We start from the raw sequence: 14,817 nt of genomic DNA, 5'->3' as shown, positions 1-14,817 counted from the left end.
ATTCTTAATAAGGCTTCTGCCTCGTGGCCCAGCACAGACATTTGTGCTGGGAAGCATTTGCTAACCAGTCCAAGGCAGAAAGGGATCTTCCCTGCAGGAGGTTTTTCCTGAAGTCTTCCTCTGGAACATCTCCACGGGAACCTTTAACGTGGAAGGAAGCTGGGCTGACATTATGTTCACATCCAGGCAGCATGCAGAAGGCAGGTTGCAGTGGTGTTGATCTTTAACTGGCGCACATCAGCAAAGTTGTACCAGTAGTTCAATTACGGAAACATTTCTGCACCAGTTCGCAAATAGCTGCTGCTTCCTGATGCCAAGTTACTCATTTCTTTAAGTCTTAGTTTCCTCTGTAGGATGGAGATAAGTAATTTTAGTACCTATCTCATAAATTTATTGTGAAAATTAAATGAGATAAAATACATACATTTGTATCATGTGGCCAGCAGAGAGTCAAGGCTCAATAAATTAAAGTCAACATTATTCTTAGCTATGTTTCATAAGCAATAAATTATAAGAAGAAAAAATATGGCATCAAAACTGAAGATGGTATTCAGAGGTGAGCTAATACAGAGAACAGCAACATTGGTCCAGTATTTGTATTCACGCAGGAGTAATAATAACTCAACTAAGATGGGGTAATAATCATAATTTTTCCATCTGCCAGTCACCTCCTGCCCATGTTTCTGTAGATATGGCTTTCCACTCAGTGTTTCTGGAATCTTTACTGATTAAAGACATTGTTATTGTTCATCAGCAGGGGGGCATTTGTAACTCAGAGTCATTAATTAATATGTCCTTTTGTCACTTCAATCCTGTAGCAGGTCTTGTTCTCTGACTGACAGCCTGAGCCTGCAGGCTGCAGAGCAGTGGGACTTCAAGGCTGCAGCAGGCTCCTCGCCGCCCAGCTCTGCCTACCAGAGAGTCTGGGAAACATTTGCTAACCAGTCCCAGGCAGAACGAGATGCTTTCCTGCAGGATGTTTTTCCTGAAGGCTTCCTCTGGGGCGTCTCCACGGGAGCCTTCAACGTGGAAGGAGGCTGGGCTGAGGATGGAAGAGGGGCAAGCATCTGGGACCAACCGGAGATGCAAAAGGTCGCCAAGGGCCAAGCAACACCAAGCGTGGCCAGTGACAGTTACCACAAGGTGGACTCTGATGTCTCCCTGCTTCGTGGCCTCCGGGCTCAGGTCTACAAGTTCTCCATTTCCTGGTCCCGTATCTTCCCCTCTGGGCATGGACACAACCCCAACCTCCGGGGTATTACCTACTACAACAAGCTGATCAATAGCCTGCTGGACTCGCACATCGAGCCCATGGTCACACTGTTCCACTGGGACCTGCCCCAGGCCCTGCAGGATCGAGGTGGGTGGCAGAATGAGAGTGTGGTGGACGCCTTCATGGACTATGCAGCTTTCTGCTTCTCCACCTTTGGGGACCGTGTGAAGCTGTGGGTGACCTTCCACGAGCCATGGGTGATGAGCTACGCAGGCTACGGCACTGGCCAGCATGCACCAGGCATCTCTGACCCAGGGGTGGCCTCTTTTAAGGTACTTCTTATTTTTGCAGCTCCTACTCATTGGAAGAGATAGGACATTTGGCTGGAAAAAAGTCATTTTATCTTCCCATCAGCAAGTGTTTACTTTTTGTTTTTTAAAGGAAATCAGAGGGAGAGGAGGAACCATAAATTGTTAATCACTGTCCTGGCACTTTAAAAATAGCATTACATCCTCAGAACAGCACTGATGGATGAGGAAATTGGGGCTCAGGAAAAGAAACAGTTTGGTTATGATGACATCACTAGTGGGTGAGTTCGTAGCCAGAATTTGAACCCAAGTCTACTTGACTCTGGAGCAAGTTTTCTTTGTCATCCAGGACTCCTAGCTGCAAGTGACAGAAACCCAATCCAAATTTAATTAAGCAGAGAAGGAATTTATGAGTTCGGGAAACTGAAAATTCTTGGTTTTATGTGATCAGAGTGGAGCTTGGTCAGACCACAAACGATGTTGCCAGGACCCAGTTTTTCTTCTCCTCTTGCTTCCCTTGTTGGCTTTGTTCTTGTACTTGGCGACCAGCTGGCAGCAGCCCTGCTCTTATATATTAAGACCAGGAGGAGAGAAAGCTTGCCTCTGTCTGTCATTCCCAGCAAAAGTCTCTCTGTGTCTCCTGGTCTCATGTTCCTCCTGAACCAATCACTGGTCTAGGCTAGGGGACTGTGGGGCACCGACTGGTCACCGGTCCCAGCTCTACCCCTCAACACACTGGCTGAGAGGCAGGGACTGGGGAGGGGAAGAGGTTGGCTTTCCAGAGAGCTGTCAGGGTATTGTTTCAACAAGAAGGAGATGTATGTAATGGAGATAAAATATAACATGGCTTTCTTATGGCTTCCTTCCATCATTCTTCTTTTTTTTCAAAATCTCCCAGAAAACCCACCAGCTTTCCCTGGCAGCATTCTTCAGGATGAACATGTTAGCCTGGCTTTCCCCTGCCACACTCTGCATTTGGTTCTGAAATGACAATTTACTGTGCCCCATGCTAGATGTTAAGGATACACCCCCACCCCACCCCGAGATGTTAAAACCTTTGGGGGAAGATGATACTAACATGCATAAGGAAATTGGAGAACAATTGAAAATGGCCACAATTAGAGTGAGCTAGAATACTAGGAATAAATGACTCAATAAAATGCCAAAAATCATAGTACTTAAGTCAAGGTTTCCATCGTGTTCCTGTTCAGCAAGGGAGTGCCACAGGAAGAGACACAACACTTCTGAAAAAGGAAGGTTTGAACCTTTCTGTTTGTCTCCTTGTTGTGAAGCTCATTCAAACCTTTTCTTCTTAGGCTTCTTTTTTCTTTTTTTAATTAAAAATTTTCAATTACAATTGACATTCAGTATTATATTAGTTTCAGGTGTACAGCATAGAGGTTAGGCATTTCTATAACCTACAAGTGATCTCCCCAGTGTCTAGCACCCCCTTGACACTGTGCATAGTTATTACAATATTATTCACTATATTTACCTATGCTGTATTTTGCAGCTCCAGGACTGCTTTGTAACTGCCAATTTGCACTGCTTTTCTTAATGTATTTTAAATTTTTTATTTATTGATTTTTAGAGAGAGAGAAGAGGGACAGAGAGATCAGAGATTGAACCCACAACCTTTGTATATTGGAATGATGCTGTAACCAACTGAGTTACCTGGCCTGGCCAGTTTGTACCTTTTTATTGAAGTAATTAACTTTTTAAAAAATATATTTATTGATTATGCTATTACAGATGTCCCAATTTTTCTCCCTTTTACCCCCATTACCTCCAGCAATCCCTACCTTAGTTCATGTCCATGGCTCATGTATATAAGTTCTTTGACTTCTCCATTTTCTATATTATTCTTAACTTCCTCCTATCCATTTTGTACCTACCAGTTATGCTTCTTAGTCCCTGCACCATTTCCCCTTTTCTCCCCTTTCCCCCTCCTAGCTGATAACCCTCCAAATAATCTCCATATCTATGATTCTATTCTGTTCTGCTTGTTTGCTAAGTTTGTTTTCTAGATTCAGTTGTGGATAGTTGTGAATTTATTGCAATTTTAATGTCCATAGTTTTGATCTTCTTTTTCTTAGATGAGTCCCTTTAGCATTTCATATAATAATGGCTTGGTGATGATGAACTCCTTTCCTTTTACCTTGTCTGGGAAGCACTTTATCTGCCTTTCCATTCTAAATGATAGTTTTTCTGGATAGAGTAATCTTGGTTGTAGGTCCTTGCTTTTCATCACATTGAATACTTCTTGCCAGTCCCTTCTTGCCTGCTAAGTTTATTTTGAGAAATCCATTGATAGTCTTATGGGAACTCCTTTACAGGTTATAGTCTGATTTTCTCTTGCTACTTTTAAGATTATCTTTTTATCTTTAACCTTTGGCATTTTAATTATGATGTGTCTTGATGTGGTCCTCTTTAGATCCATCTTGTTTGGGGCTCCCTGTGCTTCCTGGATTTGTATGTCTATTTCTTTCAACAAATTAGGGAAGTTCTCTTTTATTATTTTTTCAAATAAGTTTTCAATTTCTTACTCTTCCTCTTCTCCTTTTGGTACCCCTTCAATTTAGATGTTGGTATGTTTGAAGATGTCCCAGATGCTCCTTAGCCTATCCTTGTTTTTAATTTCTTTTTTCTTCTTGCTGTTATAACTGAATGCTTTTTTTTCTTCCTATGTTCCAAATCACTGATTTGATTCTTGGCTTCATCTCCTCTACTATTGGTTGCTTGTAAGATTTTTCTCTATTTCACTTAATGTAATCTTCATTTCTGCCTGGGTCTTTTTTTTTTTTTTTAAGTATATTTTATTGATTATGTTGTTACAGTTTTCTCACTTTTTTTTTCGCTTTGCTCCCCTCTTCCCAGTACCCGCCTTCCCTCCAGCAATCCCACCCCCCTTAGTTCAGTCCATGGGTCGTGCATATAAGTTCTTTGGCTTCACCCTTTCCTATACTATTCTTAACTCCCTCCTGTCTATTTTGTACCAACCAATTTTGCTTCTTAATCTCTGCACCATTTCCCCACTTCTCCCCCTTCCTCCTCCCAGCTGATAACCCTCCAAATGATCCCCATACCTATGATTCTGTTCCTATTCTGGTTTGCTTAGTTGCATTTTGTTTTTGTTTTTTAGATTCAGTTCTTGATAGTTGTTTGTCGTCATTTTAATGTTGATAATTTTGATCTTCTTTTTCTTAGATGAGTCCCTTTAGCATTTCACATCATAATGGCTTTAGCTTTACTTTGTCTGGGAAGCACTTTATCAGCCCTCCCATTCTAAGTGATACCTTTGCTGGCTAGAGTAATCTTGGTTATAGGTCCTTGCTTTTCATCATATTGAATACTTCTTGCCAGTCCCTTCTTGCTTGCAAAGTTTCTTTTGAGAAATCAGCTGATAGTCTTATAGGCACCCCTTTGTAGGGAACTCTCTGCTTTTCTCTTGCTGCTTTTAAGATTCTCTCTTTATCTTGAATCTTTGGCATTTTAATTATGATGTGTCTTGGTGTGGTCCTCTTTGGGTCCATCTTGTTTGGGGCTCCCTGTACTTCCTGGACTTATATGTCTATTTCTTTTGCCAAATTTTGGAAGTTTACCTTCATTATTTTTCCACATAAGCTTTCAATTTCTTGCTCTTCCTCTTCTCCTTCTGGCACCCCTGTGATTTGGATGTTGGCATGTTTAGAGTTGCCCCAGAGGCTCCTAAGCCTCCCCTCATTTTTTTCAATTTTTGTTTCCTCTTTCTGTACTGGTTGACTGTTTTTTTCTTCTTTATGTTCCAAAGCATTGATTTGAACCCCGGTTTCCCTCCCTTCACCATTGGTTTTATATGGGTTTTTCTTCGTTTCATTCAGCATAGCCTTCACTTCTTCCCTTATGCATTTGCTGTACTCAAGCATATCTGTCAAGCCTGTGAGCATTTTATCACCAGTGTTTTAAACTCTACATATGTTAGGTTGGCTATCTCCTCATTGCTTAGTTCTCCCACTGGAACCTTGATCCCTTCCCTCTTTTGGGCCATACTTCTCTGTCTCCTCATCTTGGCAGGCTTCTGTGTTTCTTTGCCTCTGTGTCGTAGGCAGAACTGTCACACCTGTTACATTTTAAGGGACAGAGCCTTAGGTATTTGTCAGTACAGGGTGACCTGTTTCACCATGTTGTGGTGCTGTATGTGGGGGAGTGGTACGAAAGGGAACAATGCCACCTGCTCAGCACTCTCCCCTTTTCCAGGCACTTCTCCTGCTTCCCACATGGGACTGGCGCCTCTCCAGCTGTTGCCCTGGCCTTTGTTCCCAGAGTGGGCAAGTCTGTGAACATTCTAGGAATGTGGGGGCTCTTTAAACAAGCAGACTCTTCTGAGAGACTGGCAGTTTCTTCCTCCGCCCCACCCCCCATTGGTTTGCACAGTCAGAAGCAATGAGGCTTTATTTTCCCCAGCGCTGGAACCGTGAGCTGTGCGGTCTGGTCTGATGCTGGGAGTGCTCCCCAGGTGTCCCTCCCCACTTTTTTAAACATGTGACTGCGCTTTCTGCCAGCCTGCCACTGCCGCTGCTGCTGCCACCACCACACTGCTTCCTCTCTTCCCTGGCTGTGCCCCTCCTATCTGTCTGGATGAGTATTTCTTCTTTATATCTTTGTTGGACTTCAATGCAGCTCAGTTTTCTGGAACTTCTGGGTGTACCTAGTTTTGAGATAGTTGTATTCCTTCTTAGTTGTGGAGGGAGATGCAGCATGTTTGTCTATGCCTCCATCTTAGCCAGAAGTCTCTGCCTGGGTCTCTTTTATGCTGTTGAAATACCCAATGAGTTCATTGAGCACCCTGATAACCAGTGTTTTGAACTCTGCATCTGATAGCTTGCTTATCTCCATTTTGTTTAGTTCTTTTCTGTAGTTTTGTTCTTTTTTTTTTTTAATTTGAGCCATATTTCTTTGTTCCCTCATTGTGGCAGCTTCCATGTGTTTGTTTCTGTGTATTAGGTAGAGCTGCTTTGACTCCCTGTCTTAGTAACATGGCCTGTTGTAGAAAAATGCACCTGTAAGTTGTTGGGGCAGAACCTTAAGTAATCACCAAGGCAGGGCCACTTGTATCATTGCTCTGTGGCTCTGTGTACAGGAGGGCTCGCAGAGGGGAGAGTGCTGCAACCTGGCCTCTGGAATTTTGCCCAGGAGGAAACTGTCTCCTAGCATTTGTCCTGTTGCCAGTCATTTCAATTTCTCCCTGTATGCCACTGGTTCCCTTCCATCTGTTCCCCTGGTGCTGAATCCCAATGGAGATGAGTGTGCATAAGTCCTAAGTCCATTGCAGGACCTTTAAGAGGAGGCTCCTAAGAATCCCTCCATTTCTCCTGCTGTCCCACCCCCCACTGGTTTTTACAGCCCAAAGTTATGGGGACTATTCTTCCTGGTGCTGGAACCCTGGGCTTGGTTGTCTGGCTGGGACTGGGATTGCTCACTCCTATGATATCCCTCCATGTTTTTATCCAAGACGTGGATATGGGACCACCCGTTCCACATTTCCACATCTCTCCACCTCTCTGCCTCTCCGTGTCACCACCCTTCCTACCCATCTGGATGAATGTGGCTTCTTTAAATCCTTGGTTATTTGACTTCCATACAGCTTGATTTTCTGACAATTCTGAGTTGTAGTCTAGTTTTAATTTTTGCTGTAATTGTGCAAGGAAGAGAGGCATGTTTACCTATGCCACCATCTTGACCAGAACCCTCGAGTCAATTTGTACTTCCTAATCTCTTCAACATTTTCAACAGACCCCCAGCACCCCTCCCACCTGCCAACCCTCAGTTTCTCCTTTGTATCTATGGGTTTGTTTCTGTTTTGATTTTTTAGATTCCACGTATAAGTAAAATCATATGGTATTTGCCTTTGTCTGACTTATATCATTCAGTGTAATGCCCTCTAGGTCCATCTATGTTGTGGCAAATGGTAAGATTTAATTTTTATGGCCAAGTAATATTTTATTGTCTATATGTGCCACATCTTGTTATCCAATTATCTGCTGATGGACACTTGGGTCTTGTTTTCTTATCTATTCAGTCACCCTATATCTTTTGATGGGAGCATTTAATTCACTTATGTTTAAAGTAATTATTGATAGATATGTAGCTATTGCCATTTTATTACTCATATATTTTATCTTTTTTCTTCTTCTTAAATGTAACTTTTTTTGTAATAATGGTTTGGTGGTGATGAACTCCATTAGCCTTTTCTTGTCTGTGAAGCTATTATCTGTCCTTTGATTCTAAGTGATAGTTTTGCTGAGGCTTCTTATCCCTACAACATTGTTCCTGAGATTTTTCTACATAAACCTCCAGGAGAAAGTCCACCTCACTTTTCTACTTCAATTATTCTTTTAAAAAGATTTTATGTATTTATTTTTAGAGAGAGGGAAAGAGAGAGAGAAATAGAGGGAGAGAAACATCAATGTGTAGTTGCCTCTCATGTGCCCCCAAACTAGGGACCTTGCTCAAAGCCCAGGCATGTGCCTGACTGGAAATCAAACTGATGATCCTTTGGTTCACAGGACGGCACTCAATTCACTGAGCCACACCAGCCACGGCATCATTTTACTTATTAGTTAAAACATTATAATACCATTAAATACAAATTTCAAATAAAACGTTTCTCTTATATATCTTCCAGTCTTGGCTTCCTTGAAGTCATAGTGTGATCACAGTGTACACTAAATCTAGTACCTGTTTCTAAAAATAGACTTTTTTTTTTTTTGCCCTGGCTAGGTAGCTCAGTTGGTTAAAGCATTGCCCCAGTATGCCAAGGTTGTGGGTTTGATCCCTGATCAGGGCACAAACATGTGTCAACCAATTAATGCATAAATACATGGAACAACAAATTGATGTTTCTCTCTCTCTCTCTGTCTGTCTTCCTCTCTTTCTTCCTTCCTTGCTCTCTCTAAAATCAATAAATAAAAATATAAGAATATAAAAAACTTTATTTTTTAGAGTGTTTTCAGGTTCATAGCTAAATTGAATGGAAAGTACAAAGATTTCTCATATACCTGTTACCCCTAAACGCGCATAGCCTCTCCCATTATCAGCATGGCATATATCGATGAATCTACATTGACAGATCATAATCACCCTAGCAACCATTTTTTACTTGACATGTTGTTAATAATTTTCCACATTATAACACATTCACGATGACTTTCTGATGGTTGTCTAATATTTCCTGAGCACCCTGCCTAATATTGACTAGTTTAGAAGGGGAGCACTCCTGCCTGTTGGAAAGAATCATGGTTTACTGTTGGAGTTTAGGACACAGTTAAGCACTAACATTTGGGACAAGAGAAGCACTCACTTTCTAGGCATCTTTTGACATGAAATTCTTCAAAAGTAAGTGTCATCATCTTGAGATGATAAAAAAGGAAAGGGAACTGAGCAGTAGTGAGTTCTCTTCTGTAGTCCCACATTTCTGCTTGGTGCTTTTGTGTGTACTCTCTCATTTAATCCTCCTCTATGGATCCATAAGTACCTGCTTCTTGCAGACTAGGAAGCTGAAGTTGAAACAGAAGACTGTTTGAGTTGAATGAGCAAGTTAGTGACAGAGTCAAGATTTAAATCTAGGTTTTTTATACTGCAGACACCCTGCTTTTGCTCATTTTCTCAGGATGCTCCACCAAAGGAAGCTGTTGATTCTTCTAAGACGATCAGTTAAGTCCACAGAGAGATTTCTGGATGTGATGTTCCTTCTTAGATCTTATTAAGTAGAAAGGAGAACAGGTAACCTAGAAGAATTGTTCCATTCTTTGCATACTAAAATGATATCCATCCCCCATTAGTTGTTGACTAGTCAATAAATACTAATTGAGAACGGAGGCAGAAGAACATTGTGGGTGACAGCACAGGCCTGGAGTCAGATCGCCTGCGTTTTACCCTTGCTGCATCTTGTTTTCCTCATCTGTATAGCAGGAATAATAAACGTACTTGCCACATGAGGTTGTTGTGAGGATTACATGAGAAAATTCATTAACAATTGTTATTGTTAATATAATTGTTGAAGCTGTTGCTATTAACCTCTTGGTGGTAGTATTGACTTGTTGACACTGTCACCCACGTTGTTGATTTTGGGGGCACTGGTGTTGATGTTGTTGAAGTCAGCACTGTCTATATTGTTGACTTGTTGACAGTGTTAGCATCAGTCTTAATTTCTTGTTGATGTTTTTGACAGTGGTATTAACTTATTGGTAAGTTAATGACAGTGTTGGCATTAGTGTTGATGGTGACATTTTCAGTGTTGCTGTTATTAATCTACTGATATTGTTGACATGGTGTTAATTTGTTGATATTATTGTTGCTGACTTGCTATTGGCTTCTTCTTCACAAGGTGGCTCACTTGGTACTCAAGGCTCATGCCAGAGCTTGGCACCTCTACAACAGCCACCATCGGCCACAGCAGCAGGGGCGTGTGGGCATTGTGCTGAACTCAGACTGGGCAGAACCCCTATCCCCAGGGAGGCCTGAGGACATAAGTGCCTCTGAACGCTTCCTGCACTTCATGCTGGGCTGGTTTGCACACCCTATCTTTGTGGATGGAGACTATCCAGCTGCCCTGAGAGCCCAGATTCAACAGGTAAACAAACAATGCCCCAGTCCTGTGGCCCAGCTCCCTGAATTCACTGAAGCAGAGAAGCAGCTCCTGAAAGGCTCCGCTGATTTTCTGGGTCTGTCCCATTACACTTCCCGCCTCATCAGCAAAGCCCAGCAAGACACCTGCATCCCCAGCTATGACACCATTGGAGGCTTCTCACAGCACGTGGATCCTGCTTGGCCCCAGACTTCATCCCCTTGGATTCGCGTGGTACCCTGGGGTATAAGGAGGCTGTTGTGGTTTATATCCTTGGAATACACAAGAGGAAAAGTTCCAATCTACCTGGCTGGAAATGGCATGCCTATAGGGGAAAGTGAAAATCTCCTTGATGATTCCTTGAGAGTAGACTACTTCAATCAATATATCAATGAAGTGCTCAAGGGTAAGAACAGTAGATGTGTTGGTGATTGAAAGGTGGGTAGTACTTCTTAAAGTCTCCACAGTTTTGTTTTATGAGACAAAGACACTCTCCCAACTGAATGAAGCTAAAAAGTAGTATTGGTAGTAAGAGCATGAGTCCTTCACATCAAACTCCTAATGTTCCCCCTCAATGGCCTCAGGTCTTTCTTTGCTCCTAGAACACCTCCCTTCTAAATTCTGCCCATCTGAGTCCTATCCACTCATTAAGCCTCATCATCTTTTAGTGCATTTATTTAACAAATATTTATAAGCTGCCTATTATGCACCAGTCATTGTGTAACACAGTAGGGGTATAATAGTGAACAAAAATTGTCTATTCCCAGAGGGTACTCACAGTCTACAGAGGGGCAAGGACATCAAATTGCAAAATAGGGTGATAATGGCATTATAGGATGATACGAGGACACTTAAGATGGTATTTCAACCCATTAAATCTTCCTTCATTGCTCTAGCCACATTGATCTTCATCTCCTTTAACTGGCTATAAAAAATACATCCCATATTATTTACTTTGATTCAATTAATTCATATCTACAGTCTTACTCTTAGATAACATACTGTTTCAAATGTCTTTTTATTCCAAGCAAAAAGGAATGGCAAACAGGTTTCATCTTATATGTCAGTCCTAATCATTTGGGAGTGGTTAATTTTCTGCCTAGAGGGCTACGAAAATTTCAAGGCCTTGTTTAGATTCAAAGAGAAAGAGAGTTGATAAGTGATACTTGCCATGAGCACTGTAGTGAGGAATGGAAACACAACCCACTGAGGGGAGATCAGACACCCTTTTTTATTCTTGTATTCTTCTCACCATCAAGCTTACAATTCTATAATCTTCATAATCTTGGAATTCACGTAAGGCATGACCTCAAGTGATCCTTGACACAGCTCTGTGTAATCAATAGGGACAGATACTTCCCTGCTGCTCTGAGATATTAAATGATGTGTCTGAACATCCTGTGAGTGGAACCATAGACCTTTCTCTTTCTGGCTCAGCATTTCACTCTACCCTCTAACCTACAAGGCTTTTATTCATCTTTATGTCCCAGAGCCTGACACAGTCTGGAGACAAGGTAGGTGCTTACCCAATACTTGTTGAATGAACAACTTTTTCTATCTCTTATACAATCAATGTTTGTTGAGAGGCTCTGTGATCTGATAGAAACAAAGCTTAATACTTTGCTGACTACCAGTTGAAGCCCACAGCCATTGCCTTACTTTAACTCCAGTTCTTGGTTGACTTGCCAGACTATCTTTACTTTCACACAATTCTGGAGTCCAGAAGTCTGAAATCAAGATGTCAGTAAAAGGTTCTTCTCCAAAGGTTCCAGGGCACAATCCTTCCTTGCTTCTTCCAGCTTCTATTGGCTTCCAGGCATTCCTTGGCTTGTGGCTGCATCACTCCAATCTCTGCCTCCATCTTCACATGGCCTTCTCCTCTATGTCTCTGTAAGGATGCTAGTCATTGGTTTTAGGGCCTGCCTGGTTAATCCAGGATGATCTCATTTTGAGATCCTTAACTTAATTACATCTGCAAAGACCCCTTTTCCAAGTAAGGTTACACTCACTGGTACCAAGGGTTAGGACTTAGACATATCTTTTTTGGCACTACCATTTAACCCACTGCACCAGGGAATATATTTCTTTAGACTTTATTTCTCTCTCTCCCTCTCTCTTTTTTTTTTTTTTTTTAACATGTAGTGTATGTGTGATCATTTTTTTGTCAATATTGCTAGACATAAACCAGGAAAAACAAAATCATATTTTTAAGATGAAATGATTTATGTATCCCACATAAAATCAAGGAGTCCTGATATTAACAGGTAGGACACATTCTCTCCATTATTCATTTTAAGACAAGGATGTTCCTTTGGATTCAGAGTTAAGGCCATAAGTATGGCAGGATGTTTTGTGGGGCTCTTATAGATATTCCTTATTCATTCTGAGGAAGAAAAAGGGTTAATGTTTTTGGAGTAACCCAAGTCACCTCCAAAACTTTCATGTCCAAAGGAAAACCTTTCCAAAGCAAACTAACAGAGACTGTAAAATAATACTACTTTTGTTTTTCCCCACAGCTGTCAAGGAAGACTCAGTGGATGTTCGATCTTACATTGCTCGTTCCCTTATTGATGGCTTCGAAGGGCCCTCTGGTTATGGCCAGAGGTTTGGGCTGCACCACGTCAACTTCAGTGATAGTGGCAAGCCAAGGACTCCCAGGAGATCTGCCTATTTTTTCACCAGCATCATTGAAAAGAATGGTTTCCTCACCAAAAAAGTAAAAAGACTGCCACCACCCAATACAGCAAACTTCCCCCCTAAAATCAGAGCCTTCACTTTTCCATCTGAGGTGCCCTCCAAGGCTAAAGTGGTTTGGGAGAAGTTCTCCAACCAACCCAAGTTTGAAAGAGATTTGTTCTACCATGGCACATTTCGGGATGACTTTTTGTGGGGCGTGTCCTCATCAGCCTATCAGATTGAAGGAGCTTGGGATGCTGACGGCAAAGGCCCCAGCATCTGGGATAACTTTACCCACACACCAGGTAGCAATGTGAAAGGCAATGCCACTGGAGACATAGCCTGTGACAGCTATAACCAATTGAATGCCGATCTGAATATGCTTCGAGCTTTGAAGGTGAAGGCCTATCGCTTCTCTATCTCCTGGTCTCGTATTTTCCCAACTGGGAGAAACACTTCTATCAACAGTCATGGTGTTGATTATTACAACAGGCTCATCGATGGCTTGGTGGGAAGCAACATCTCTCCCATGGTGACACTGTTCCACTGGGACCTGCCCCAGGCCCTCCAAGATATTGGAGGCTGGGAGAATCCTACCTTGATTGAGTTGTTTAACAGCTATGCAGACTTTTGTTTCCAGACATTTGGTGACAGAGTCAAGTTCTGGATGACCTTTAATGAGCCTACATACCAGGCATGGTTGGGTTATGGCTCAGGGGACTTTCCCCCAAATGTGAAGGATCCAGGCTGGGCACCTTACAGGATTGGCCACGCAGTCATCAAAGCTCATGCCAGAGTCTATCACACTTATGATGAGAAATACAGGCCAGAGCAGAAGGGGGTCATCTCTTTGAGTCTCAGTGCACACTGGGCAGAGCCCAAGTCACCACAGGTCCCAAGGGATGTGGAGGCAGCTGACCGGATGCTGCAGTTCTCGCTGGGCTGGTTCGCCCACCCCATTTTCCACAACGGAGACTACCCCGATGCCATGAAGTGGAAAGTGGGGAACAGGAGTGAACTCCAACACCTAGCCACTTCCCGCCTGCCAAGTTTCACTGAGAAAGAGAAGAGGTACATCAGGGGCACAGCTGATGTGTTCTGCCTCAACACCTACTCCTCCAGAATCGTGGAGCATACAACACCCAGGTTAAACCCACCCTCCTACAAAGATGACCAGGAGATAATTGAGAAGGAGGACCCTTCATGGCCTTCCACAGCCATGAACAGAGCTGCTCCCTGGGGGATGCGAAGACTGCTCAACTGGATCAAAGAAGAATATGGTGACATCCCCATTTACGTCACCGAAAATGGGGTGGGACTGACAAATCCAAAGGTGGAAGATACCAGTAGGATATTTTACCACAAAACCTACATCAATGAAGCTTTGAAAGGTATGTGAGTGTTCATGACCTTCTTACAAAATCTCCCAACACCCATATGCCATGTGCCTGAAATGATTTGGCAGAGTGGATTACAAACCATCAACAAGTCTCTCTCTTATGTGCTAAACTCCATAATTCTTCCCCTCTCTGGAGTTACAGATCCCTTTGGGAATCTGAGAAAAGCTATGGTCATCTCCCCAAATGGACACACACACAGTCCCCATAAGAATATTTTCATGGGTCCATTCATGTATCGTTGAGCAACTACTGAGTGACAAGTTTTATTCTAAATGATGGGGAAACAGCAGTGAACAAAACAGATAACTTTCTGCTGATGGGTTCCATGCAACCCAGTGCAAGGAACTGTTCTCCAATTCACATTTGTGTTTAACTTCTAAAGTGGGCTGAGGCTCTTGAATCTGAAACACATCCTTTTACCCCAACAAAAGAATTTAATTTTACAAAGATTAGTCATTAATACTTGTTTGGGGGCATCAGGACTGGTAAAACAAAGACACAGGTGATCTGTCTATCAGGGCTACATTACTAGTGTGTACAAGATGATTTAGAACTACTGTCTTGAGTTGAGGAGCCAGTACTTGCCTGGGCTTCTTGGGGTCAAGTTCTTCTCTT

At 42.4% G+C, this 14,817-nt stretch overlaps 1 protein-coding gene across 1 annotated transcript in view; it reads left to right on the top strand.

The window, feature by feature from the left end:
- LCT (lactase) overlaps window positions 1-14,817 on the top strand; it is a 54,513-nt gene that overhangs the window by 21,057 nt on the left and 18,639 nt on the right. Inside the window, exons 6-8 of the mRNA XM_090279507.1 lie at window positions 819-1,545; window positions 9,887-10,532; window positions 12,643-14,193. Coding sequence (XP_090135633.1) covers window positions 819-1,545; window positions 9,887-10,532; window positions 12,643-14,193 — 2,924 coding nt within the window. The remainder of the gene's footprint in view (window positions 1-818; window positions 1,546-9,886; window positions 10,533-12,642; window positions 14,194-14,817) is intronic.

Source organism: Furipterus horrens, unplaced genomic scaffold (genome assembly GCF_987537825.1).
Source record: "Furipterus horrens unplaced genomic scaffold, mFurHor1.1.pri manual_scaffold_1, whole genome shotgun sequence".
Classification (NCBI taxonomy): Eukaryota; Metazoa; Chordata; class Mammalia; order Chiroptera; family Furipteridae; genus Furipterus; species Furipterus horrens.
The sequence above is the reverse complement of the archived record's forward strand: the minus strand, read 5'-3'. Positions and strand labels throughout refer to the sequence as shown.